Source organism: Amphimedon queenslandica, unplaced genomic scaffold (genome assembly GCF_000090795.2).
Source record: "Amphimedon queenslandica unplaced genomic scaffold, v1.1 AMPQUscaffold_13521, whole genome shotgun sequence".
Lineage (NCBI taxonomy): Eukaryota > Metazoa > Porifera > Demospongiae > Haplosclerida > Niphatidae > Amphimedon > Amphimedon queenslandica.
In genome coordinates, this window is record NW_003546243.1 from 609,527 (window position 1) to 634,566 (window position 25,040).

Consider the following 25,040-nt stretch of genomic DNA (forward strand, 5'->3'; position numbering starts at 1 on the left):
GAGAGAGAGAGAGAGAGAGAGAGAGAGAGAGAGAGAGAGAGATGAGAGAATTGGTTGGGAGTTATTGAAAGACTAACTAAATGTTTACTATGTTACGAGAGTTCATAAACTTGTGTCACTAATTACTCACAATCTTGATAAATCTTAAAATCTAATAATGACACTTTGCAAAAAAGGAGTCCACACACCATAACAAACCCAACCAATGATAAGCAGATGGATAGTGCAGGTAGATGTACATGGATAGAAATGAAATAAGGAGTCATGACCACAGAACAAAAAGGGAAGCACAATACAATCAACCAGAAACAGGCACTAAAGCAGGAGGAGGTTATATACATGTAGCTATACCCGTACAAGTACTGTAGTCTGATGCTGACATATTGTTAATAATAATTTCTATTGAACTAAAAGTCTATTTGTCCGCAACAATCAACAATTTTCAAGATTTAGATAAGGAGAGAGACATCATAGGAACAGGTGGTCTCTCAGAGTGTTACCTCAAGAGAGGTGGGCAATGTGGTGACTTTGTAATATCTACAAGTACACAATATCAAAGGAATGCTGTGGCAGAATCCCTTCAAAGGTCATTGGCTCAGTCACTATGGGAATGACTCTATAGATATGAATCAGTAATAGACTGTCATTCACTTCACTTTGAAGGGAAGCTCTTTCACAGGCCACCATCAGTGGGGGCTCACTGCTAATCAGAGAATATGATCTAGTAAGGCTGCCAGAAAAAGACAAAAACAAAACATATACCACTTGAGTAATTTAAGACTACTCCTAATGTAACAATAGTTCTTTAACAAAGCTGTTAGCTAATTAAATTAATAATATATTAACTTATATAAACAATGAGATTGCTGTCTCCTTGACAATTCCCTCTTCCTCAATCCCTCCCCTAATTTCCCTTCTTACCAATATATTCAAATGCTTCTGTAAACTTATTGGATAGTTTCTGAGTCCCTGTGTCACTGACTGGTATTCTCTTGTAAACCACGCCAGCTCCTTCAAAATTATTGGGACAGGTAGGGGTGACGTTAAGGACGTACGTGATATTAAACCAATCAAATACCTGTAGAAACAAAGGAGCAGCTCTTAAAAAGTGTTTAATAGAGAAAAAATACAAACATTCAAAGAATGTACAAACACTTTCATTGCTCATTGCCAAAGCATTAACATGAACAGGATATGCATGTACATATACATGTAAAATATATTGAGTTATTAATAGTACCAAAAGAGATATCATAATAATGACATCATAGTCATAGGCCCATTCCCCCAGTAGTTGATTTAATACTGATCAGACATGTACATGTAACCAGGCTGTACCAGTTTGCTTCTAGCATCCTTCTCACTCCCCAATACAAGAAAAGAGAGGACATTGACTGGAGGTGCAGTGTGCCAGTCCAATGCTTGATCTCTCATACCTACAAGGAAACAGATAATAAAAGGAAATACATAATAAAATAAAACATGTAACTAATATAAAGCTAGTGACTGTTACTATACTGTAGGAATAGGAATCAATAATTGTTTTCCATTACCTGGTGTTGATGCTCTTGGTGGAGGAGGGAGAGAATTACGAAAGTGAGGGACAGGGACAGCCATTTCACATAAGCTAGGGTGCAATGGACCAAATGCATTCAAACCACCTTTTAAAGAAAAAGAGAGAAAGAAAGAGAGAGAGAGAGAGAGAGAGAGAGAGTGAAAGCTTATAACCACTGTATATGTAATGTGACACAAATTGAGAATGAATAAAGTTAAATGATAAAAACAAGATGATAGGATTACCCTCAATACCCAATACACCCACAATGGGTATTACCATGAAATGTTTACCATGAATTGACTAATATTTAAGACTTTATGAATTCTATTACATGTACATCTATTGGCTCAAAAAATTTTCCTAATGTGTCACACTATAGTAGCATGTACACATACCTTGCAATACAAACATGTTTCTTCCCATTGTGGTGAGTGCAGCTAGTACTAGTGAGATCGATGTCGATGACCCAAGGAGCTTTACATCTTTTGTGTCTTCGTCGTACACAACAGTAGGAGAGGAAACGCTTTTACGAAACCTCTCCCGGCCCTCTTCTGTCGTGACAAGATCGGCCAGGCCTATCTTACCAGCTATAAATCTCTTCTTCATTAGTCCTGTGAATAGTAATGGGACAATATTGTATAATAGATAGTAAGTATTGTATACAGCTAGGGTGGCTTCAAGTTTGATAATACGCCTACAACTAATATTTATCTTGTCAGTGGAATGTCAAAGTCAAAAATCGGGCCAAAGACCAAGCATGTATGTTCTTGCATGTATGTACATAGTCTTAGGCCAAACCTTTGTCAAAAATGTCAAGGAAAATTTTTAATTTTTTTCAAAACATATACATGTATTGATGTTGTATTCTGATCAAGTTTGGATTTTTTAATGAATTTTTAAAGTTAATCCAAAATCGGCCCAAAGTATAGTACAGGGTCTTCAGCCAAATTTTGCCAAAAATGAAAAGGAGAGAATTCTTCATTTTTATAATTTTTTCAATACATATACATGTACTTATGTTGTGTAGAAAGTTTGAGCTGATTCCAATCAAATTTGAATTTTTTATGAATTTTTAAAGTTGCTCTAAAATCCGGCGAAAGTCCCTGTACTATAGTACAGGGTCATCAGCCAAATTTTGCCAAAAATGAAAAGGAGAGAATTCTTCATTTTTATAATTTTTTTCAATACATATACATGTACTTATGTTGTGTAGAAAGTTTGAGCTGATTCCGATCAAATTTGAATTTTTTATGAATTTTTAAAGTTGCTCTAAAATTCGGCGAAAGTCCCTGTACTATAGTACAGGGTCATTGGCCAAATTTTGCCAAAAATGAAAAGGAGAGAATTCTTCATTTTAATATTTTTTTCAATACATATACATGTACTTATGTTGTGTAGAAAGTTTGAGCTGATTCCGATCAATTTTGGATTTTTTATGAATTTTTAAAGTTGCTCTAAAATCCGGCGAAAGTCCCTGTACTATAGTACAGGGTCATCGGCCAAATTTTGCCAAAAATTAAAAGGAGAGCATTCTTCATTTTTATAATTTTTTCTGATGCATATAAATGTTCCTATGTTGTATAGAAAGTTTGAGCTGATTCCAATCAAATTTGGATTTTTCATGACTTTTTAAAGTTGCTCTAAAATCTGGTCAAAGTCCCTGTACTATAGTACAGGGTCATCGGTCAAATTTTGCCAAAAATGAAAAGGAGAGAATTCTTAATTTTTATAATTTTTTTCAATACATATACATGTACTTATGTTGTGTAGAAAGTTTGAGCTGATTCTGATCAAATTTGGATTTATTATGAATTTTAAAAGTTGTTTAATTAGAGTTAATTCACATGTCAAGCTACATGTATATTCATATACAAGAATTATAGCGAAAAGAGTCAAGTGTCAACAGAATAAACTGAAAATCCACAAAAATAAACATCACAAAGGTAAACAAAGTATTCAAAAATAAAAAAAACTTCTTTCATACTTGAGCAAAGAGCTCAACTATAAAACTATTCGACAATACGCATCAAAAATGCAATGAAATCTTTCGATCATTTCGGTGAAAAACATGAGCATGGTCTTCAGATTATATTGTAAACGATACGCTGCATTGTGTGCAATGAATCACTTCTTTATTTCCTAACTCAATAATCATAACATAATAACACAACCGAGAGTGGGCTTTAATTAGAAACTTACATCAACAGAAACCGCATAACAATAATAATGATAACAAAACTCTACAAATTTTTGACCCACAATTTAAAGCCCTGTTTACACTATGCCCTCAAAGCAGTTTGAAACCAGTTTAGAGATAAGCCAGTTTACTGTGGACAATTTCAATAAATTAGCCCTGTTTACACTATGCCCTCAAAGCGGTTTGAAACTGGTTTAGATATAAACCAGTTTACATGTGGACAATTTCAATGCTAAACCACCTCAGGAGGTGGTTTGAGATAATCAAACCAGTTTAAGTACTGAAGCAGCTGTATTATGTATGCAATGTAGCATTGTAAACCGATTCAACAATAGTTAGGTGTGGACACAATTAAGCTGGTTTCTGAACCGCTTTGATCCAAACTGGTTTGTAGTGTAAACGGGGCTATAGTGAACAAAGTTTAAATAAGTAATAGTAATCGTACATCTACTTGCAGGTCTATCAATAATTCTCTCAATCCCATTCCTTACCTGTAAAGTTAACATTGACAGCTCCACTAATATGACAATTGTTATAAGCCAGGACTGGCCTGCAGTCTAATAAGACATAATCTTCCCTCGAGTGTAAGTTTCTAGCCAACTGATGAGGCTCGATGAGTGCAACATTACTGTAGTCTTTACATGCCATCATTAATGTGAGTGTGCTCCTTCTTATCCCTTTGCAAGATCAATAGTAAGTGTGTCACACGAAGCATCAAACCTGACAAGAAAATAATAATAATAATAATAATAATAATAATAATAATAATAAAATCATAATAATAATAATAATAAGTATAGGTTATACATGAGGTAAGGTTTCTATGGTATTTATTATTGCGACATACACAGGCGCGAGGTTAATGACCAAGGTGTGTAGTCTGGCACCCTAATGACTGTAGGCTGGGGATGATCTGGCTTGGAGACTAGTTTATAACCAGCTTCTACCATGATGTCTGACAACAGCTACCAGCTGCTGATAAAAGACTACAGACTCCCACAGTTGGCATACATGTACTTACAACATATCTAACAGGCAAGACAAGTAAAAGATCAATCAAGTTTGAATTAAGTGGACTAATAATATGAGGTAGGAGCAATTTACTGAGCCTCAAAAAACTTTCCTAGTGTATATTTCAAAGCAAAACAAATGAGAAAAGGCGGCAATTAATAACCACTAACTAAAATTAGTAACCATGCCTGTGGTTTGGCTTTATGTTACAATGTGCATTGGTCTGTGGCTACTACAATGCTAGTACATCAAGGTGAGAATACATTTTCTATTAATTTATATGTCAATGAATGATATCCTTTGATTGGCAGTTCAAAAATGATCACAAAATAAAGCTTAGCATTATGTACGTGACACCTATGTAGCATGTACACACACACACAAGTGATATCCTAATTAAAAAATGAAACAAGTCACAAATCAAATTACACATGCATTAGTATCAGTATCAAAGTTAGCATCTACATGTACATGCAACATTTAATTTCATTATTTACAATGCATGCATGTAGATGTACATACATTCACAATCTATAATATAATTCATTCCCACATTACATGTATGTATAAGCACTTTCACCTAATAAAATGATTCTTTTTGACTTGAAGTTTTTCATAATGCTACACATGTAAATCATGGAAAGTGGGCGTACCAAAACCATACCCATTAATCGCCAGACGCTACCCATTACACATGCAGCAATGAAACATTATGACGTGCATATAATACACACACCAAAATATCATTATGAGATATATATGAGAGTGAATGATTAACATTATATGCATAGTAAAAACACACTCACAAATAATAGGAAGCTGACTATTAATGCTTACTGGGTAGCTGAAACTCCAAAATGAGAAGAGAATTGGATAATATATTCGAATAAAGAGGGGAGTGAGAAGAAGACGAGAACCAGAGAAGGAGAGAGAAAGTCAGAGAACTCCAAGAATAAACAATGTGTCAGCTACGTCATAATTCTCTCATTTTAGTTTATTTATAGATTATATAGGCGTGGTATGGGTGTGGCTAGATAAAGTGTTAATATGGGCGTGGTTATTTTTCTTTGACGTCCATTTACGTTACATGTGCACGTGAGATAATTTAGGTGGAGCTAGTACTCAAGAAAATTGCTTGAAATTTTTGGAGTTTTACAGGAGCCGTCGAGCTTGAAAAGAAGGTAGTGTTAAAACTTTCCTCTGGTTTTTACCAATTTTATTCATTTAAAAAGTGCATTGAAGTAAGACTGCATCCAAAGGTCTGTCATGGTCCGCAAATTCCTCAACCAAAACTATTCTAAGCTGAAGAGGGATCACCAGAGGCGAGGGGAGCAATTCACAGACCCGCAGTTTCCTCCTAACGCTCAATCACTGTTCCACAGTGGAAAGAATGACTTGGAAATAACATGGAAACGACCAGGAGTGAGTGCACCTTAAAAGTAGCAGATAGCAAGTTGGAGGATATTTATTTGAATGCAAAATTTAGAAATTGTCATTTTGTCAATATGCATGTCATCAAATTTATATTCATTACAAGAGAGGTGATGATGTTTTCTTTTGTTAAGCTCTACTGTATCTATGATGAATCATTATTACCTTAACTGCATTCCTTTTGAACCAATTATGGTCCCTCCTATGCACACATACACATAGTGTACTCAAGCACACCCACGTATAGTCACATACCACTGTATTGCCTCCATGCAGCTTGGAAACAGTTTTCAGCACAATCATTTGACACTTTGAGATAGTTCCAGTATATTGTGCTAACACAGACATATGAGACAATACATCATCACCTTAATCACATTATTATTGTTATTATTATGTGATCATTTGCTGTGTTTAACAACGCCACAAAAATGATAACAGCATGTCTATTCCATTAATTCCCCCCCTCTCTCTCTCTCTCTCTCTCTCTCTCTCTATCAGGAGATATGCTCTAATCCAAAGCTGATAGTTGATGGTCTGGATCCCAGTGACCTCAATCAAGGTGCTGTTGGTAACTGCTGGTTTGTCGCTGCCTGCTCTGCACTTGCTTTAGAGCGAAGGCTCTGGAATAAAGTTGTAGTTGATGTTAATGAACAGGTAAATGATGAGAGCTAAAGGCCTTTTCATACTGGCAAAAGTAATCCACAGTGATTTTGCTAGTGATGTGCATTTCTTTTGCAAAAGTACTTCAAAAACAATGCCAATGTGAAAATACCTCAATGCTTGTACATGAAAAACATTTTGTTTAAGGAATGGGATGCTAATCACCCTGAGAGGTATGCCGGGATCTTTCACTTTCGTTTCTGGCAATTTGGTGAATGGGTTGATGTTGTTATTGATGACTGGCTCCCCACTCAAGGTGGTAAGCTGATATACAATAAGAGTAAAAGTGGAAATGAGTTTTGGAGTGCACTCTTGGAGAAAGCTTATGCCAAGTAAGAGTAATAATAGTTTAGTAAATTCAGTGTTTGTATTCTTAGTGATGCCTACAACTGTTGATTCTATTAATAGCCTGTATGCTTGTTACTATTATTAGATTAGCCGGTTCTTATGAGGCATTGAGTGGTGGACTCACTGGTGATGCACTGGTTGATTTCACTGGAGGAGTGACTGAAACAATCACTCTACAGTCTGGTGACCTCGCTGATGATGAAGAGAAAAGAAAACAACTCTTTGATGTACATATATTATTATTATTATTATTATTATTATTATTACATTGTAGGAATTGATACGTGCTCATGAACATCATGCAATGATGTCGTGCTCTATTGAAGTATGTCATTTCAATATATTCTATGATTTTTTATCTCTTCTGATCAATTGCAGGTTAAAGAAGGCGAATCACCAGAAACCAAACTTGACTGTGGTCTGGTAAAAGGCCATGCTTATACAATCACTGATATTAGGAGGGTATGAAAGACTATTGCGTGTGTGTGTGTGTGTGTGTATTAACTGTGTATTTTTGTGTGTAGATGAAGCTTACCAGTGGGCTCAGCTCATTGTTTGGTAATAAAGAGAAACTAATGATGATTAAAATGAGGAATCCCTGGGGACAGAAGGAATGGAACGGAGCATGGAGTGATGAGTAATGGCAGTCTGTCACTCTCACTCACTTTATCTTCTTATTGTATAGTTCTGAAGAATGGAAACGTGTTCCAAAGGGCGAGAAAGACAAGATGGACCTTAAAGTTGAAGACGATGGAGAGTTTTGGTAATTTATAAGCACACACACACAACAAACAAATAACATGTATATACATGTGTATTATACTTAATGTAACAATTTCATTCCACTGTACATCAGGATGGAGTTTTCTGATTGGTTGACCTGGTTCAGTCATTGCAGTATTTGTCGTATAATCAACACCAGCTCATTCAGTTTACAGAAGACATGGCACGATGCTACCTTTCACGGTGAATGGAAAGAAAAGACTGCTGGAGGCTGCTTTAACCATCCAGATACCTTCACTAATAATCCTCAAGTACATTATAGTAATAATAATCGTATTTTATTATTATTTACTTGTAGTATTTATTTACTCTTCGTGAGGAAGAGGAGGTAATGGTTAGTTGCATGCAGAAAGATCCACGTATGTCGAAGAAGGCTAAAACCACTGGAGAGCCTTTACCTAACTTTCCAATTGGATTCCAAATTGTTAAAGTATGTACATGTCTTTATTAAATATTGAGCACCTGTTCTTGTTCAAAATAGGTTGAAGATAACAGGACCTTCCGTATTCACTCAATGAACTTCAAAGAGGTCGGGCGTGTGACTTATATAAATCGCCGTAGCAACTTTGGTCGGTTCACGCTGGGTCAGGGACGCTATGTCATCATACCGTCAACATTTGAGCCGAACCAGGAGAGACAGTTTCTGTTGAGGTTCTTCTCGGAAAGGAACGCTCACCCTGTGTATGTTAGCTTGATTTATAAAAGAATTAACTATAGCTCAAACTAATAGTACTTTTAGTTATATTATACTGTATTTTTTAATTATTTCAGTGAATTGAAAAAGGACCACCCCACTCGTGGTTTCTGTGGTACACTGTTCTGTTGTTGTGTCAAGCCTTACCGTGGCCAAGTCATTGTTCACTTACACAGTGGCCAAGGACTTACTAAACAAGACATGAGTGGAGCAGGTAAAAATACCAACCACTCTATTGCTTTAATACCAATTCCCTATAATTGCAGGGGCTGATCCATACTGTAAGGTTACATGTGGTGGTAACACTGTAGCGACTTCCATTAAAAAAGACACTCTTGACCCTGCTTTTGATACTCAACTTGTCTTCTATGTAAAGAACCCTGAAGACGCTACTGTTAAAGTACAGGTCAGTATTAATATATAGTGCAGAATGTAGACTCTACAATTTTTAGAGCTTAAATACTTTACATAAAAATTTTTAAAAATGGCAGCATGATATTAAATAAATTTAGAGGACTAACATAATGAAATTGTGCATCTCTCTCCTCCTTGTAGATATTGAATCATGGTATGATGAGAGATAGGTTCATGGGCCAGGTATCGACTACACTCCCAGCAGCTGATGGAGGGAGTGAGAGACGTACCATGAAACTAATGGAGAAAGGAAATGAGGCAGAGACTCAGGGGTCTGTCTCATTCACTATCAGTCATCATTCTGATCTAAGAGCTATTTAATTTTAATGCATTCTTTTTGATGCTGCTAGACATTAATGAACTGCTTTTCTATACATTCTTTTTTGATTTTATATTCACGTTTTGTCACGTGGGTGTGAGGGTGGGTGTGGCAAGGAGTGGCTTAAAGTTAAAGATCACGTGAGCCACAATAATAATTATAATATTCACATGGACTTGGAGGGGGGATCGAGAGAATTAGTACATTATTGATTATCTTCAGTGATACTTTGATTCATTTCCCTTAGTCTCAGGTGTAAGACTACCCTCAACTAATAATTGTAATAACAGTAAGTCCTTTTTTGAGTTTTTTTTTAATTGAATTGTATTTTTAATCAAAGGGTCATGTCCACTAGTGGGTCTGAAGCTTCTCCCTTAAAAGAAAAGAAATCAAAACCCTCAAGTTCTCTTACCTCCCGTGGACATTATGCCTTTCACATCTCCCCCTCTCGTACCATATATCGTCCCCTACCACCGAGCAAGTTTAAAGTACCTTCCTCTTCTGTTTCGCTAAAAAGAGGAACTAAGAAAAAGAAGACTTCTAAACTCGACGTTTTTGATTTTCATTCTGATGATAGCGACTATGAGTTTGATATGCCAATAGTTGATTATCACTCGCCTATACCGGTCCGTGTAACTGGTGGAACGAGTAAGACCAGTTCGGGATTACATGTAGGACAGAAAAGAGGCAGAGGGCGTCCAAGGAAGACTCCAAAGGAGCCCTTGGATGAATCCAAAGATGATGATTCAACTGCCAACGAATCTGAACCTACCAGTCAGAAACCTGCTGACAGAGGACACTCAAGGAAGACACTCAATGAGTCGACTGAAAGTGAACCTGGCCCCAATGATGAGTCTACTGGGGAACTTACCCCAGTGGTTAAGAGAGGGAGGGGACGGCCTAGGAAAACACCAAAGTCAACAAACGAATCAACTCCTAACATTTCTATTACAAGTGAACCAGAATCTATTGGTCAGAAACCGCCTGTTAAGAGAGGGAGGGGCCGACCTAGAAAGACACCAAAATCAACAAACGAGTCCACTCCTAACGTTTCTATTGCAAGTGAACCAGAATCTATTGGTCAGAAACCGCCTGTTAAGGGAGGCAGGGGAAGACCTAAAAAGATACGAAAGGAAGCCATGAACGAGTCGACTGCGAGTGAATCAGAACTGGTTCAAGAGTCTACTGGTACTGAGAGTGAGCCCTCCAGTCAGCAACCACCAGTAGTGAAAAGAGGGAGGGGTCGTCCAAGGAAAACCCCCAAGCCATCATCAGCTGTTAGCACTCCTTCGAGTCAGGAACCGGTCGTTAAAAGAGGGAGAGGACGACCGAGGAAAGTGAGGCCTCCTAATGATAGCATTGGGACTGTCACACCATCATCTACTGAACAAAGACCCAGTACAATAGAGACTGGCGATGATGAGGTAAGTCCTACTGGGTATATTAAGCTATTATGCATTCTTCTTGCTGTAGGCTTGTTTAAAAAGAGATGCAACAGGGGTTGGGGAAGGTTAGTGGCACTGAATGTTTGTATATATTGCATAGACTGCTACATGTACATACAAGTACATGTAATAATTAGGAACATGTTGTCCATACACTTATTACTGAGTCTGTACTTTCACTTTTAGATATGGAAGAGGAACCAGTTCCTACTATACTAGACAGTTAGTCTTTCATTATTATGTCTGTAATGCTTGTCTTCTTATAGTAATAGACAAAGAAGAGAAAAGTACACCAGCAAATAATCCATCAACTAAGGCTCAAGATACAATGGAGACTACGACTATTGTTATTACGGTTCCTCCTGATCCGACGTCATTCTCATCTTTATACGACGTTCCTGTTGTACCTCCTCCCACGACCACTGATTCTGACTTAACTGACACAGAGCAAGAGATTACTAGTAACAGTGTGACTGCTAGCACTCAACCAAAGACCATCCCTGATGGTGAGAGATCTAATGATAATACTGAACAAGAAGAAGAAGAAGAAGGTACTAAAGCAATGGAGCCAATGCCTAAAGGAGATGCCTCACTCAGTGAGGAAGCACCACTAGTAGAGGCCTGTACTGGTTCTAATGAAGGGGACATTGGATTGACTTCCGACTCTTCTGCTAAGCAAAATACCTCAAGAGCTCTGTCAACTGTTGAACAGACCGAAGGAGCACAGACTGAACCAGAAATCCCCGTCAAACCAACTACTCCTGTTAAAAGAACTAGCTCAACTAGTTCAACCGGTTCTACTCCTATTAAAGAGGCTGCTCCAATGACTGAAGCAGCCCCTGGTTTGCCAGTCCCATTAGCTAAAAGTACCAGTGATACTTCATCTTACAAGGTCAAGCAGGACTCTGTACAGTACAGTGTTACTCTACCTAAGACCAAATCAAATAAGGTTAATAGCAGTGCTACTTAGTTAGGCTGTTTTGTATAAAATAGCATGACATTGGTAGCTTTTCTTTCAGTGCTACTTTTATCATTTAGCCTGATATTCCAAGTCTTTCAAGATCATTAACGTGGCCAAAAGCTTTAGAAGAGAAACAGAATGACGATGATGTAAGGACACACATTTTTATACAGTCCACTAATTTATAATTTAATAAAATTTATTAAATTTATATCTGCATCTTTTCCTCTAGTCTACTATAACAGTTCGTAATGTACGTCAGGCCCACGAGTGTCTCCAACACGGAGAGAACCTTCGATTCAGAGATGATGTCATTTATCTGTTGGATAGTATGAAAACTGAAGAGCCATTATTAGTTCGCTGCCTAAGGTAATTGTATGAGTATTCCATTCATTTTGTACATGCATTTATTGAATATTTGTATCAAATATGTTCTATTTTTTGTAGTACGCTCAATTTGGCCGAACAGTGTCTGAATGTTGATTTTATGAGACAGATGCGCTCACTTGGTCTGGTTAAGAAGTCACTGCTCCTACTCAAAGATGCACAGACTCATCCAGTGAATATAATAATTATTTATTTATTTTCATTTTATTATGTACATGTCTTTAGGCCCTTAAGGTTGCATTGGTAACGCTGTCTTTTGTAATGACTCAAAGTAATGTCGAACCTTCAGAATTAGACAAGAAATGTACAGGTTATTATAATTACTGTGTCTTCTTCTTTTTTAATAATTATTTATTTATTTTTTAATCATTAAAGAGTTGCTTGTGATGGCTTTATCAGTCAAGGATCAGTTTTTAGTTTCACCTGCTGGGGAGGAGGAGCCTCCGCCTTTGGAAGGGAAAGCAGCCACTGAGTATAAGAAGATAACGGACAAATCTAAGTAATAATAATGATGGAATATGTGCATAATACTATCAAAAGATCAAAGCTTTAACCATTTTTCTGATACATTTGCATGTAATTATGTTGCATAGAAAGTTTGAGTTGATTCTGATCAAATTTGAATTTCTTACGAATTTTAAAAGTTGCTCCAAAATCAGGCCGAAGCCCCTGTACTATAGTACATGGTATTTTGAAAAAATGACTATGAGAGAATTATCCATTTTTTTGTTTTATATCATTTGTAGAGCTTTGCTAAAGAAGTGTTCACCACTACTGATACATGCTAAATATTCTGACTCTAGTAATACTAATGAGACAGTTGACATCTCACTGCAGCCTTCAACATTAAGTGTAAGCTAAGTAAATCCATTCTATAACACATTAACATTAGTGTTTCATGTACAGTTAGGAGAGCTGGCCACTGAGTGTTTCCTGAGTCTAACCTCATCAATGAATACTAGTGTTTCATCATTAAAGGAAGATCTGAGGACTCTTGGGGCTATTGACGTTATTGCTAACAGAGGTAAAAGGACATCGTTTAATAGCATTATCAAAAACCCATTAGTTCCATTGTCACGAAATCTGTGACAAGCAAAAAACCCATTAGTTCCATTGTCACGAAATCTGTGACAAGCAAAAAACCCATTAGTTCCATTGTCACGAAATCTGTGACAAGCAAAAAGTTCATGTGATGTTTATTTAAGCTGATATAAATATGAATTATGAACCTCCTCTTTACTTCTATAGCAATAGCATTAACTAGACAGTGCACTGGGTACCTCACCAGTGGCCAAGAAGAGGAGGGAAAAGAAGAAGAAGAGAGAGAAGGAGAAGAGAGAGAAGTTGATGTTCATTTTATGAAGTTGTTCAGGCAACTTAAACTATTGGAAAATGTAAGTAGTGAATCATATGTACATGCAGTTTATGTGGTATTACTGTATGTGTTAATGGTTAGATTTTGTGTATGAGTAAAGGAAACCAGAGTTACCTGACTATGTTTGATGGCTCAATATTTATATCAGAAATATCCAAGTATGTACTACATTGTACAGGATGAATGTGTTATGGAGTCTTAAATTTGTTAAGATTTTTAGTACTATTAGGAGATTATCTTATTTCAAAGGATCTCAGCACAAGACATACGTAATTAATGATTTTTATAAGTCCTTTTACCATATTGTCATTTGTGAGTAGGTGTATAGTGACTGAGACTCTATTGGGGACTCTGAGAGTGTTTTTAAATATTACTCATGATAATGCTCTCGCTTCATACCGAGTCGGAGAGCAAGAGAAAATAATTGATTCGATATGCAACTTTACATTCAAGGTAAGGAACACATGTGCTCCACATGCATGGCACATGGTGTTATGAATTCTCTTGTATCATTAGTTGGCTCAGAGTGTACCGGTTATTCAACAATTTGATATCTTAGTCCTCGTGAGTTTACTTTTAAAAGTTAAAAATAACGCTATACACATGTTGATTGCAATCAATATTCTACACGTATGTACAGAGAGTATTATTATTGTCTTTTGTGTGATTTATTTTGTAGTGCTTGTCTCTATTGATTAACCTACTGGAGGAGAGCTCCACTAATGTCCAGCACATGTGCTCCGTCTTCATTGATGTTCCTTCTACTAGCAGTAACCCTTACGGGGATATGCTGGCTACTCAAGCTCTAGTGAAGGTTTGCTGCTAATTCTTCTTCAAAAAATAAAGTTACTATTATCATCATGACTAGTTGTTTTTGACTCATTATGAGAGAGGAGAGTCTGCTAGTGTTGAAGTCCCCACGCCTACAAAACAAGTCATATCACACGAGTCTCCTGCCAAGTCGCCTAAAGTAATTAGTACTAACTACACTATGGCAATCCAATCTTAATGATTTGTATGATGATTTGTATGTAGTTAGATACATATATATGCATGTGGCCTACAAACTGGTTCATTTGTTAGTATTTCGGTGTATTTTATAATTTATAGGCTAGAAAAGACTTAACTTCGACTTTTACATCAAGAATGAAGTCGGGCATCCAACCGTGAGTGTATAGACACAGCTACAGCAAACATACTGTTCTTGGACATTGTACATGTATGTTCTTAATTTTTTGTATCTAGTGTACCCAAGAAAAGGAAGCAAAGAAAGGAAGAGAAGATGGAAGATGATAAAGCTGAAGACAGTAAGAATCATCAATCAGTCAATCATTGAGTGTATTCATGAACATAATGTATTCATTCATTTCCTAGAAGAACAGGATGAGGAAGAAGAGGAGGAGGAAGAGGAGGAGGAGGAGGAAGGGAACATCAGCTTTGATCCACTGATATTCAAACGGGAAGATTTTGATTCTGGTAATTAAGCCTGATTAACACATTACAATTATAAATTATTGTACAAATTATTATTATTTTTTCTCTTAGCTTTATCACAAGCAGGGAAGCACATGGAGGACTCCATTATATCATCATATTCAGCTGTACTGGTAGCACTATTGATACAGAATGACTCAGTATGTACAATTAATGTGATCCTTGAGCATAATGTGTCTACTCCTGCTAGGAATTCGCTCTCAATGTAAAGAACAAGTTGCCTGGTGGTAACTTTTCGTCACTTATTAAAGTTCTTAAAGAATTCTTATCATTTATGAACATGGCTGTAAGGAATATATATATATTATTATTAATTAATAGCTTTTCATGCCACAAAGTATTATTTCACTTTGTCTATATATTTTTCTGTAGAGCTCTGGTTCCACAAGGTCTGGTTTAGACTCAGTCCAGAGAATACTGAAGTTTCTATCTGCAATGGATTGATAGACTAATATTCACAAGCTCTGCCCTTTTATGATTTACAGATTAACTTCACATAGTATGCTTTTATCATAATATCAAAGTTCTCCTTTTAAAAAACATTAAAAACATTAGTCTAGTAGGCGTGGTTTAATGCGATACCCACGCCCATAAAGAAGCTTCTCGCGTAGTAGATTCAACTCAGTCAGCTCATCTCCTCACTACGCTAGGCTTATTCGTACTTTGTTACAGATTCTACTACGAGAGAAATAGGCTTTCCGTCATGTTTTGTTGGGGCGAAGCTCACGATGGAGCACTGGGCTTGGACGTGAAGGAAAAATGTGTGATGGAGGCTAGACCAAACACTGCCTTTGGTGACAAAAAGATCAAGTACATTGGTAAGACTTACTTCAGGCCATGATGCACTTAAACCTTTTACTTGAGAGTGCCTCATACAGCTAGCCTTTGAAAATTAATATATTATACTAACTGTGAACATGTGCTTATAAACAATGAGTGATAGGAATGATGGAGAAAGTTTGTTTTATGTATTTTTCTCCAATCGTACCATTTTATTTAAGGATATTTTTCATTCAATCCTAGCGTCCAGTGTTTCACACACGCTCATATTGTTGGAGTCAGGTTGCCTTTATTCCTGTGGGAGTAACCAGTACGGACAGTTAGGGATTGAGCAAAAAACGTCATGCATAATGATACCAGGTACTTTAGGATACCAGTACGTATAGTTATTAAAATAATATCCAATAATTAATGATGTCCAATTAACGCAAAGTATTTGTGTTGCATTTTTCACTTGCAAAATGATCGATTTTATTACCGCCACTGAAAAGAAATATTTATAACGAACATTTTTGTCAGTGTTAGTTCAGTGGTGATAATGAGTGGAACACTCTACTGACTCTTAGCACTAATGGCAGGAATTCTGCAGCTGCAATGTTCAGCTGCTTCTGTGGTGGTTGCCTTTTGTTTTATTGAATGAATGACAATATAATGTAGTGAGGTACAGGATAGTTCTGTATAGGTCATTATGTACTCACACTAGCTGCCAAGAATAAATAATTCACTGATACTACGATACTACAGTACTCCTAAAAGTTTTACAAAATGGTTCATTTACTATTACACGTAATTTTGCAATAATAATTACATGTAGTTCATTTTAAAAGGTGTGGCATATAAAATAAGGAATTTAATTTTTGCAAAGAATTATTAATAAAATAATCCAATAATTTATTATTCACGAAATATCATGATTGCTATATGCTGTAATGGCTTCTTTTTCTTTCACAGCTCACATTGATACTTTTGATGATACCATCATAACCAGCATTAGCTGTGGAGTGAAGCACAGTTTAGCACTCTCGTCAGACGGGTCCTTGTATGCATGGGGAGATAACAGTGAGGGACAGCTCGGACTGAAAACACTACAACCAATATGCAAACCAAGGTATGAACCTAACACCATGCATACTTGTTTTGTGACTGAAAACTTAAAGTAATGGCAGATTATCACTGCATTCTGCTAGTGCATAATAAGGATTTTGTTGTTCTGTTTCATGGACTTATTAGTGCATATGCTCTACATTGTGATGCTTTATGATAATTTTTGGATTTTTTTAGTATATTGAGTTTGCCATTTGGTCGTCCTGTTGTCCAAGCTGCTTGCGGTGACCACCACACCTTAGCACTAACACAAGGTACTAGTCCCACCATTTTATAGGAGTAATTCTTCATGCATACATGTATTTTAATAATGCTTGTTTTTTTTATTAGATGGTCGTGTTTTTTCTTGGGGTAAGAATACAACCTCTCAGTTGGGACATTCCAAGGGTCTGTCCCGCGTCCTTGCTCCTACTCAGATAACCCACCTCATATCAACACCAGTTGTTAAGCTTATCTGTGGATCTAATCACAGTGCAGCTCTCACTGTGTCCGGTGGGGTCTTTCTATGGGGAGACAACAGGTACTGTATAATAATAGTACCTGATTTTATAGTGTTGTGTTTTAATTATGTGTGTAGGCGGGCTCAGTGTGGGTTTGGTCATGTGACAACTAAGATAAGTTATCCAACGTTGAATGAGTTTATGGGACGATATGCAGTTTCTCACGTGGCCTGTGGCACTGACCATACTGTATTCCAGGTCCAGGTAAGTTTACTAATAGAGCAAGGAAAAGTAATATTTTATTTTTCTAACATAATATTCTACATATTCTTTTTCTGTTATAATATTCTACATATTCCCTATTTTTTTTCCTTCGATATTTATTCTCTTCCTTCTCCTCTAGAGTGGTCACATATATACAGTTGGTTCCAATGAGTATGGTCAGTTGGGGCGTGGTGCTAGAGGCGCGGTCTATTCTCGTCCTGCTCCAATCATGCAACTGATGACAGTAGTCGTACAGCAAGTGGTCTGTGGCAGGTAAGCATCACACAATAATGAGGACTAGCATTCATTATACAATCTAATTTTCCTCGTACACCAGTTACACCTGCATGTGAATCTTCCTCTACTTTTCCTCAATAGGTATCACACTACTCTGTTAGCTAAGTACACTGGTGATCTTATTACATTTGGTCAAGGGTTGATGGGCCAGTTGGGTAATGGTACTACTTTTAGTTCAGAGCAGTCCATCCCTGTCATGGGTCGCTGGAGCTCCCCCAAGCGCTATCTACGTAGCCCAAGACCAGCCAACAGTAATGTTGTTAAAGGTGTTTTTGCTGGTGGTAATCACACTTTTGCTACTATACTTCTACCTGATCAGGAAGAGGTACACTGAAGGGAGGTTGATATTTGAGAATGATGATGATGGAATAATATTAATTTTTTTATGCACGGGTGGGATATTGAATGCATGATTATTGATTAGGTAATTGATTAATTATTATTAAGTATAAAACTACATTCATTTATGCTTACCATTTTGAACCATGAATAATGTACATGTACATGTATACATGTAAATGTCATATGCTACATTGTACATGTACTGTACATGTACATGTATTTGTTATTATTTGTAGGATTTACCAGTTGATTTCAGCGACATACAGTCACAAGATGCTCCTTGTTTCCTCTCACTCGGGACTCTTAAGCAGATGCTTGATCTAGCACGATACACCAATGACTACACTGGTACTCTTCAGACACTCAAAATGTTCTTCTCTTCACCGAGCTGTGTCAATGGGTCATTCCTACTTGAGTAAGGGGACAAAATTGATTTAATTATTGCATAGTTGAGTTGCTACTAAAGCATGTACAATCAATGTAGGGAGATACACATGTACTGTAATTAAAATAACTCACCCTCCTAATTACTGCACTTCTACATGACTTCCACAGTAAAAACTTTCTATTGAGTCCACTTCCTTTCATCATAGGTGTACATGTACATGTAGATGTAATCCTTCATATCTTAGCAATGAACCACCTGAGGCATGTGTGATTATTTATCAAGAGGTGCATTAGTTGGGGGCGAGTAGGGTTATCAATTGGGGGAGTAGCTCGAGTAATAGTATACATGTACATGTACATGTACATGTATGTGCAGTTTGTGCATCTTTTTTGACCATTTGATTTCTCTTCCTCTTCTTTTAGTCAAAAAAGAAGCAGTCCTCACGAGTGTAGATTGGATCATGCTCAACTCACCACCTCTTTTGAATTATTAAGAGAAAGACTCTCATCGCACGACATTGATCACATGATACTGATTGCATTCAACACAGGACTGTTACCCAATCTACCCGAGCCACACCCCTCACCAGAATCACTGAGAATATTCCATATAATATTAGCGTATCCACTCGCTCAAGAGTATCCAGCCTGCCTCAGTATAATTGTTACTTTTGTCAAAGTCTTCTTGTACATCAGTGACAAAGCCAAAGACATAATAGGTAATCATTGTCATTATTTATGTCTTATTTTCATTGCTTTATTTTATAGAGAGTTGGTTGTTCAATGGTCCAGTGGAAGTATTACAGACTTGGATTGAGGTACATACTGTATATGCCTAGCTGAAATATTGAGTGCATTGTAAATGTATGCAGCTAGAATAGAGTATTGCTGGTACATATGTACTAGAGCCATCAAATTATTGTATAATGTATGTACATGTTTATTTTAAGTCGCGTTGTTGCTATAATTTGTGCTTCCAATAATTGTATTAAATGCACATGATACTATCCTTTGAAATTATTCATATTATATTGTCCATCAACACTAATTAATTTAATATTATTACTATTATTTTATTATTATTATTATTTTATTATTATTATTATTGATAGATATTCAGGTACCCCATAGCAAGGATAATAGCTGGAGGTAGAGACAGGATAGAGCAGAGTGGCCAGACCTTATATGGAAGACCTAACCTAATTCATCTCACCGACGATCAAACCTGGGCTCTCCAGGAAGGGATCAAAGTCCTTCGCTGGCTTTTTGAAGTAAGACCTACATGTACATCTAGCATTATTTTTAGTCTTTTTTGAAATTGTACATCATTTTGTAGTGTAACAAGAAGCACAAGGAGCCCGTGAGTCACCAGAAGTTTTATGTTGACGAGATAGTTGAGTCTTGCGATCTGAGAGAGGACTATTTCTCTTACAAACAGAACAGGGTAAGGGATAATATCTGTTTCACATACATGTACATGTACATATACATATTAATCGTTAGGTTGATAGGGTGCTCTTCATGAGGTATTCATTTGTACTCAATGCTTCTGGTAAGGCTGAACTGATGCAGATTGAAGGACGATACAGACAAATGGTCAGTCAGGAACTTTATCCATAAAAGCATAAATATTTACTCATTTATTTGAAGTATTTTATTTAAAAAATTTAAAATTTGACTAATATTTCTTTGCATGTCATTTCTACTCATGCTCTTCTGTAGGAGGCAGTAGCGCATGCTCATCACAGGAATATACTGAACTGGTTTTCTGCTGAGGGCATCAGTGATGTGTCTCCAATGGCTTTTGTCATTAACGTGAGAAGAGACCACATACTTGGTGATGCTATTACAGCACTGAGGAGTCACGATACTGGCGACCTTCTCAAACCACTCAGAGTATGTACATATTGTACATGCACATGCATCCAGAAAAATTTGGATTTTTACTAATTTTAAAGTTGCTGTGAAATCAAGCCAAAGCTTCTGTATTATAATAGTACAGACTGTTTGGCCAAAATTTGCCGTAAAATGAAAAGGAGAGAATTCTTCATTTTTATAATTTTTTCTGATGCATATACATGTACTTATGTGATGTAGAAAGTTTAAACTGATTCCAATCAAATTTGGATTTTTTATGAATTTTTTAAAGTTGCTCCAAAATCGGGCCAAAGTCCCTGTACTATAGTACAGGGTGCTTGGCCAAATTTCGCCAAAAATGAAAAGGAGAGAATTCCTAATTTTTATATTTTTTTCTGATGCATATACATGTACTTATGTTGTGTGTAAAGTTTAAGCTGATTTGGATCAAATTTAAATTTTATATGAATTTTTAAAGTTGCTTCAAAATTAAGCCGAAGTCCCTGTACTATAAATTTTGCCTAAAATGAAAAGAAGAGAATTTTCTATATTTCCAGCGAAAAATAAATTTAATGGTAAAATTCCTGTGAAAAATAATTTTTTCTGGCAAAATTTTTAGGAAAATAAATTATAAAAAAATTTTGCTGGGAAAAAAGTTAAAAATAGAAATTTAATTATTATTGCTAGGTTACAGTTGTTAGCTACTGTTGCCAGGTTACTGTTGCCATGATACAGTTGCCACGCCATGCTATGCGCAATTTACAGCGTCATAATGACGGACTCGCCCCAATTAATTAAAATTAAGTAATTTGTTGTAAGTATTCTGGTATTTGTCTGTAGTAATTGTTGGTGGACACAGTGATTAGCACAGAGTTTAATGAGTGTCTTTGTCCTCCATTCATTTGATATGAATTATTATGAAGGAATAGAGTTATGAGCTGCCTTTTACTCTCTCACACAATCTTACACGTATGTCTCTTACAGGACAATAATTAAAATTGTTTCAAAGAAAACCACAATGTATGCTATGTGTAGGCTGTGTACAAAGAACTATCAGCTACATGTACGTGTAGCGTGTGTGTGTGTGTGTGTATGTGTGTGTGTGTGTGTGTGTGTGTGTGTGTGTGTGTGTGTGTGTGTGGTTTATGGAGTAGAGGGAATCACTATGGTGTGTTACCTGAGAATGTGTCATTGGTATTGTTTCATGTATTGTATTGATATACTTTGCCTGAGGTAGAATTTAGAGGATTGTCCTGTAGTGTAGTATTACTACGAATCCTGTCTATAGTTTATACAAAGCAAATACCTTCCTTCATTCAACTTGCATTGATTGTGACTTGACTACACTGGGCACTATTGTCTCTCATTGGTATGCATCACATGATGACTAGTACCTGAATACACTGGCTCATTTTCATGAATTGCATTCCAATTGACTATGATATACCTCTAATAGTACATGTATATCTAGTTTTCTTTGCTTGATACGTAGTACTTCATGTAGAATGAGATACATGTTAATTCCCTCATTCCTTGAACACACTCATTATTGTTACACACTATCAAGCCATACATTATTACTAGTATTATTATTATGATACTATCTTGTGACCATCTGTCAGTTGCATGTCTTTAACCACTCACTCATGCAGTGTACACTAATACTTATAAATATACTCTACTACTCATATTTATTTATTTATTTATTTACATGCCTTTATTCAAATTTAATGCGTGTTTGTGTTGATTATTTTAATATGCATCTTCAAATTATTATCATCTTCCATATCTTGTGAGTTACCCTTCCTCCTGGTCGGGTGTTTTTAATTTCTTATTTTCATATTAATTCTAAGTTCTGATTGTTACGGTCGATTACCTGGGTCAATAGTTGAGGGTAACCACAAATATTTTATTGTAACACACACATACACACACACACACGTAAGTATGTGTCCATTTTTTCTATACATGTACATGTACCTTTACTTTATAATGCTCCTCTCCACATACATGTACATCTACATCCATGTACTGTTCTGTACATGTATGTGTATACTGCTCACACACACTTTTTATGGTCTGCAAATGAGATTATTGTCATTCCTTGATGTCGTTCTGTGTTATTATAGCCAGAAATGTTCCATTACTCCCAGTCAAGTGAAATTGATATAATGATAACAGTCATTGCATCATTGCCATATTGTACGAATCTGATTTACACTTATTAGTCTAGTTGGCCTATTATGGTCTACATATCATTGGCCCATTATGACTACATTATGTTGGTAGCCAATAATAAAATATAAATAATACCATGTGTGAATGGGATATTGCTACAAATTGCATATTGTCCATACCCAATGCATGTACATTTCCCATACATGCATGTGCATTGTGTAATTATGCTAATGTACATGTACATATACAGTGTATTTATCATGACATTATTTGCACAATGAATAATGATACTATTGTATTGGTAGGTTCAGTTTGAAGGTGAGGAAGGTTTTGATGAGGGCGGAGTACAGAAAGAGTTCTTCATGCTGTTGATCAGAGAATTGCTTAATCCAGACTTTGGTATGTTCTACGAGGAGGATGAGTCAAGATACATCTGGTTTAGACAGCAGGTATCAGCAATGGAATAGCCTCTCTCTATATCCTCTTTATGTTCTCTTTCTTTTAGCTTGAGCCCATTGAGTCTTATGACAGGCAGTGCTATCACTTGGTTGGTATGATCTGTGCCTTAGCAATATACAATGGAGTCATAGTCGACCTCCCCTTCCCTCCCGTACTGTACAGGAAGCTACTATCATAGTGAGGAGAAGAGAGGCCACTGAAGCAATAAATGCTTTAGTATCTCTTGTTTAAAATACTCGTGAAGAGTAATAATGTTTTCTTCTTTTTCAGTACTCCGAGTCTTAAAGATCTTGAGTCTCTCAAGCCGTCGGTCGGTAAACACTTAAGAGGGATACTCACTTATGATGGCAATGATTTTGAGAAAGACTACAACATAACTTTTGAGGTACAGTGCCATTGACAGCTTGTGAGGGAATTTTGTTTTCTGGCTTGCCTTGTATAGCTTCAGGCATGCCTCAAGCAAAATAAACACTGTTTATTTGATTATAATATAATTGTATGTATGCACGCGCACACACACACACACACACACACACACACACACAGGTCACAAGAAATATATATGGTTCAGTAATAACCATACCACTGAAGAAAGAGGGAGCCAGTGAACCAGTGACTAAACTCAATAAAAAAGAGTTTGTTCAACTTTATGTGAAATATGAGCTGACCGAGTGCATCAAGGAGCAGTTTGAGTCGTTTGTTGAAGGCTTCATGAAAGTCTGCGACATTAAGAGTGACGTGTTTGTAAGTATGAACCCTCTCTACTATAAGACCCTTTACATATCATCATTATTATTAGTTAACGTTGCATCCAGATGAATTGATGGCCCTTGTCTCCGGTTCTTCATCCTATGATTTCAATGAGTTTATGGAGCACACCACATATATTAATGGATATACTCCCTCTCATCCTGCCATTCAGTCGTTCTGGGCTGTTGTTAACGATTTCTCTCCAGATGCACAGAAGCAGCTATTGAGTATGTATACCCTTTCTCTTACCTTGAAGCATGACTTGTGCCAATCCTGTCAACATTTGTACATTCTTTGCATTTTGATATCATTTAATGATTGAACACACACACACACACACACAGATTGACAGTTTCTGCAATCTGTATAATTATTATGTTTACTATTTTATCTATGTATCAAGTTCCTTTTCTTTTTGATAGTATTCTGGACTGGTAGTAACAGAATTCCTGTTGCTGGTGTAAAGAGTCTAAAAGTAAGACAGCTCTATCTCTCTCTCGATTACAGCTTATATCATTCGTATACCATCCTGCTTTGTTTGGCTTACAGCATGTTGTAGTTATGAGTGAAATGTTTGTGTCTTGAATGATCTTTTGTCTAAAATAGCGTCGTGACATTGTGTTGCGATTTTAGAAATCCGATCAATGCTGCCTTGTTGACAGATTAGTTGTTTCAGTCTCTGTGTAGTTCAAACACCACTAGGACCATTGATTTAATAATAATTTTCTCTTTTTTTAATTTCCCCAGCTTATAATACAGCGTATGGATGGCGGAGACAATTTCCGGAGACTACCAGTAGCTCACACTTGCTCGAATGTACTTGATCTCCCGCCGTATCCTTCCAATGATCTCATGAAAGAGAAACTCCTCAAAGCTATATTCTTCACCAAAGGATTTGGTATCCTCTAAAAGCAGGGCTAGCACACATAAACTGCAACAATCTCCATGCAATGTCTTCTCTTCAATTTTATTTATAATTGTACTGATTGTTCACTTGTATAGAATACAATCTCTATAATATTATGACTTATGGTCAATTTAAAAATTTTTTTTCACAACACACCCATCACTGTAGGAGTGGCTCAATAATAAATATAGCACT

General features: G+C 36.4%; 4 protein-coding genes across 5 annotated transcripts in view; 3 read left to right on the forward strand and 1 right to left on the reverse strand.

Annotated features, from left to right (window-relative positions):
• Positions 1–5,759, reverse strand: part of LOC100632730 (dual specificity protein phosphatase 6-like) — a 6,929-nt gene extending 1,170 nt beyond the window's left edge. Inside the window, exons 1-6 of the mRNA XM_011411830.2 lie at positions 5,604–5,759; positions 4,247–4,475; positions 1,954–2,169; positions 1,554–1,661; positions 1,339–1,436; positions 922–1,078 (exon numbers count right to left, since the gene is read on the reverse strand). Of these exons, the coding sequence (XP_011410132.1) occupies positions 922–1,078; positions 1,339–1,436; positions 1,554–1,661; positions 1,954–2,169; positions 4,247–4,406 (739 nt within the window). The 5' untranslated portion in view covers positions 4,407–4,475; positions 5,604–5,759. The remainder of the gene's footprint in view (positions 1–921; positions 1,079–1,338; positions 1,437–1,553; positions 1,662–1,953; positions 2,170–4,246; positions 4,476–5,603) is intronic.
• Positions 5,760–5,839: 80 nt separating this feature from the next.
• LOC105311864 (calpain-5-like) lies at positions 5,840–9,497 on the forward strand. Its single transcript, XM_011410412.2, has 15 exons — positions 5,840–5,947; positions 5,999–6,188; positions 6,699–6,854; positions 7,008–7,192; positions 7,294–7,435; positions 7,483–7,533; positions 7,587–7,670; positions 7,733–7,845; positions 7,894–7,971; positions 8,065–8,242; positions 8,290–8,421; positions 8,473–8,672; positions 8,763–8,899; positions 8,952–9,091; positions 9,241–9,497. Exons 2-15 carry the CDS (start codon positions 6,033–6,035, stop codon positions 9,418–9,420), a joined length of 1,932 nt encoding a protein of 643 aa, XP_011408714.2. The 5' UTR covers positions 5,840–5,947; positions 5,999–6,032; the 3' UTR covers positions 9,421–9,497.
• A 65-nt stretch (positions 9,498–9,562) lies between these two features.
• On the forward strand, positions 9,563–15,634 carry LOC100632986 (wings apart-like protein homolog). 2 transcript variants are annotated; one of them, XM_019993215.1, is made up of 25 exons: positions 9,563–9,707; positions 9,759–10,842; positions 10,892–10,928; positions 11,050–11,085; positions 11,130–11,812; positions 11,902–11,973; positions 12,057–12,193; positions 12,272–12,383; positions 12,437–12,521; positions 12,587–12,710; positions 12,958–13,063; positions 13,118–13,235; positions 13,460–13,605; positions 13,668–13,744; positions 13,799–13,855; positions 13,907–14,039; positions 14,103–14,150; positions 14,266–14,400; positions 14,455–14,556; positions 14,697–14,752; positions 14,832–14,893; positions 14,964–15,062; positions 15,132–15,220; positions 15,271–15,366; positions 15,453–15,634. In XM_019993215.1, exons 2-25 carry the CDS (start codon positions 9,763–9,765, stop codon positions 15,522–15,524), a joined length of 3,762 nt encoding a protein of 1,253 aa, XP_019848774.1. In that variant the 5' UTR covers positions 9,563–9,707; positions 9,759–9,762; the 3' UTR covers positions 15,525–15,634. The 2 variants fall into 2 exon arrangements, with proteins under 2 accessions (XP_019848774.1, XP_019848770.1); XM_019993211.1 differs by having other exon boundaries at positions 9,564–9,707; positions 14,961–15,062.
• A 29-nt stretch (positions 15,635–15,663) lies between these two features.
• Positions 15,664–24,996, forward strand: LOC105316722 (probable E3 ubiquitin-protein ligase HERC4). Its single transcript, XM_019993220.1, has 22 exons — positions 15,664–15,898; positions 16,104–16,220; positions 16,812–16,968; positions 17,142–17,218; positions 17,295–17,484; positions 17,542–17,668; positions 17,808–17,941; positions 18,047–18,290; positions 18,544–18,722; positions 19,118–19,413; positions 19,463–19,512; positions 19,807–19,965; positions 20,031–20,138; positions 20,198–20,290; positions 20,417–20,590; positions 23,035–23,178; positions 23,235–23,365; positions 23,459–23,573; positions 23,735–23,932; positions 23,988–24,165; positions 24,361–24,413; positions 24,686–24,996. The coding sequence occupies exons 1-22, from the start codon at positions 15,784–15,786 to the stop codon at positions 24,845–24,847; spliced, it is 3,201 nt and encodes a 1,066-aa protein (XP_019848779.1). The 5' UTR covers positions 15,664–15,783; the 3' UTR covers positions 24,848–24,996.
• The last annotated feature ends 44 nt before the right edge of the window (positions 24,997–25,040 follow it).

Excerpts from the sequence above, each read along its gene's own strand:
- LOC105311864 (XM_011410412.2), top strand. The coding sequence starts at position 6,033 with ATGGTCCGCAAATTCCTCAACCAAAACTATTCTAAGCTGAAGAGGGAT. Across the intron at positions 7,436-7,482 it reads AAAGAAAACAACTCTTTGAT|GAATTGATACGTGCTCATGA; the intron begins GTACATATATTA and ends ATTACATTGTAG. Across the intron at positions 7,972-8,064 it reads GAAGACGATGGAGAGTTTTG|GATGGAGTTTTCTGATTGGT; the intron begins GTAATTTATAAG and ends ACTGTACATCAG.
- LOC100632986 (XM_019993211.1), top strand. The coding sequence starts at position 9,763 with ATGTCCACTAGTGGGTCTGAAGCTTCTCCCTTAAAAGAAAAGAAATCA. Across the intron at positions 12,194-12,271 it reads TTATTAGTTCGCTGCCTAAG|TACGCTCAATTTGGCCGAAC; the intron begins GTAATTGTATGA and ends TATTTTTTGTAG. Across the intron at positions 13,606-13,667 it reads AACTTAAACTATTGGAAAAT|ATTTTGTGTATGAGTAAAGG; the intron begins GTAAGTAGTGAA and ends GTTAATGGTTAG.
- LOC105316722 (XM_019993220.1), top strand. The coding sequence starts at position 15,784 with ATGTTTTGTTGGGGCGAAGCTCACGATGGAGCACTGGGCTTGGACGTG. Across the intron at positions 16,969-17,141 it reads CAACCAATATGCAAACCAAG|TATATTGAGTTTGCCATTTG; the intron begins GTATGAACCTAA and ends GGATTTTTTTAG. Across the intron at positions 17,942-18,046 it reads CAGCAAGTGGTCTGTGGCAG|GTATCACACTACTCTGTTAG; the intron begins GTAAGCATCACA and ends TTTCCTCAATAG.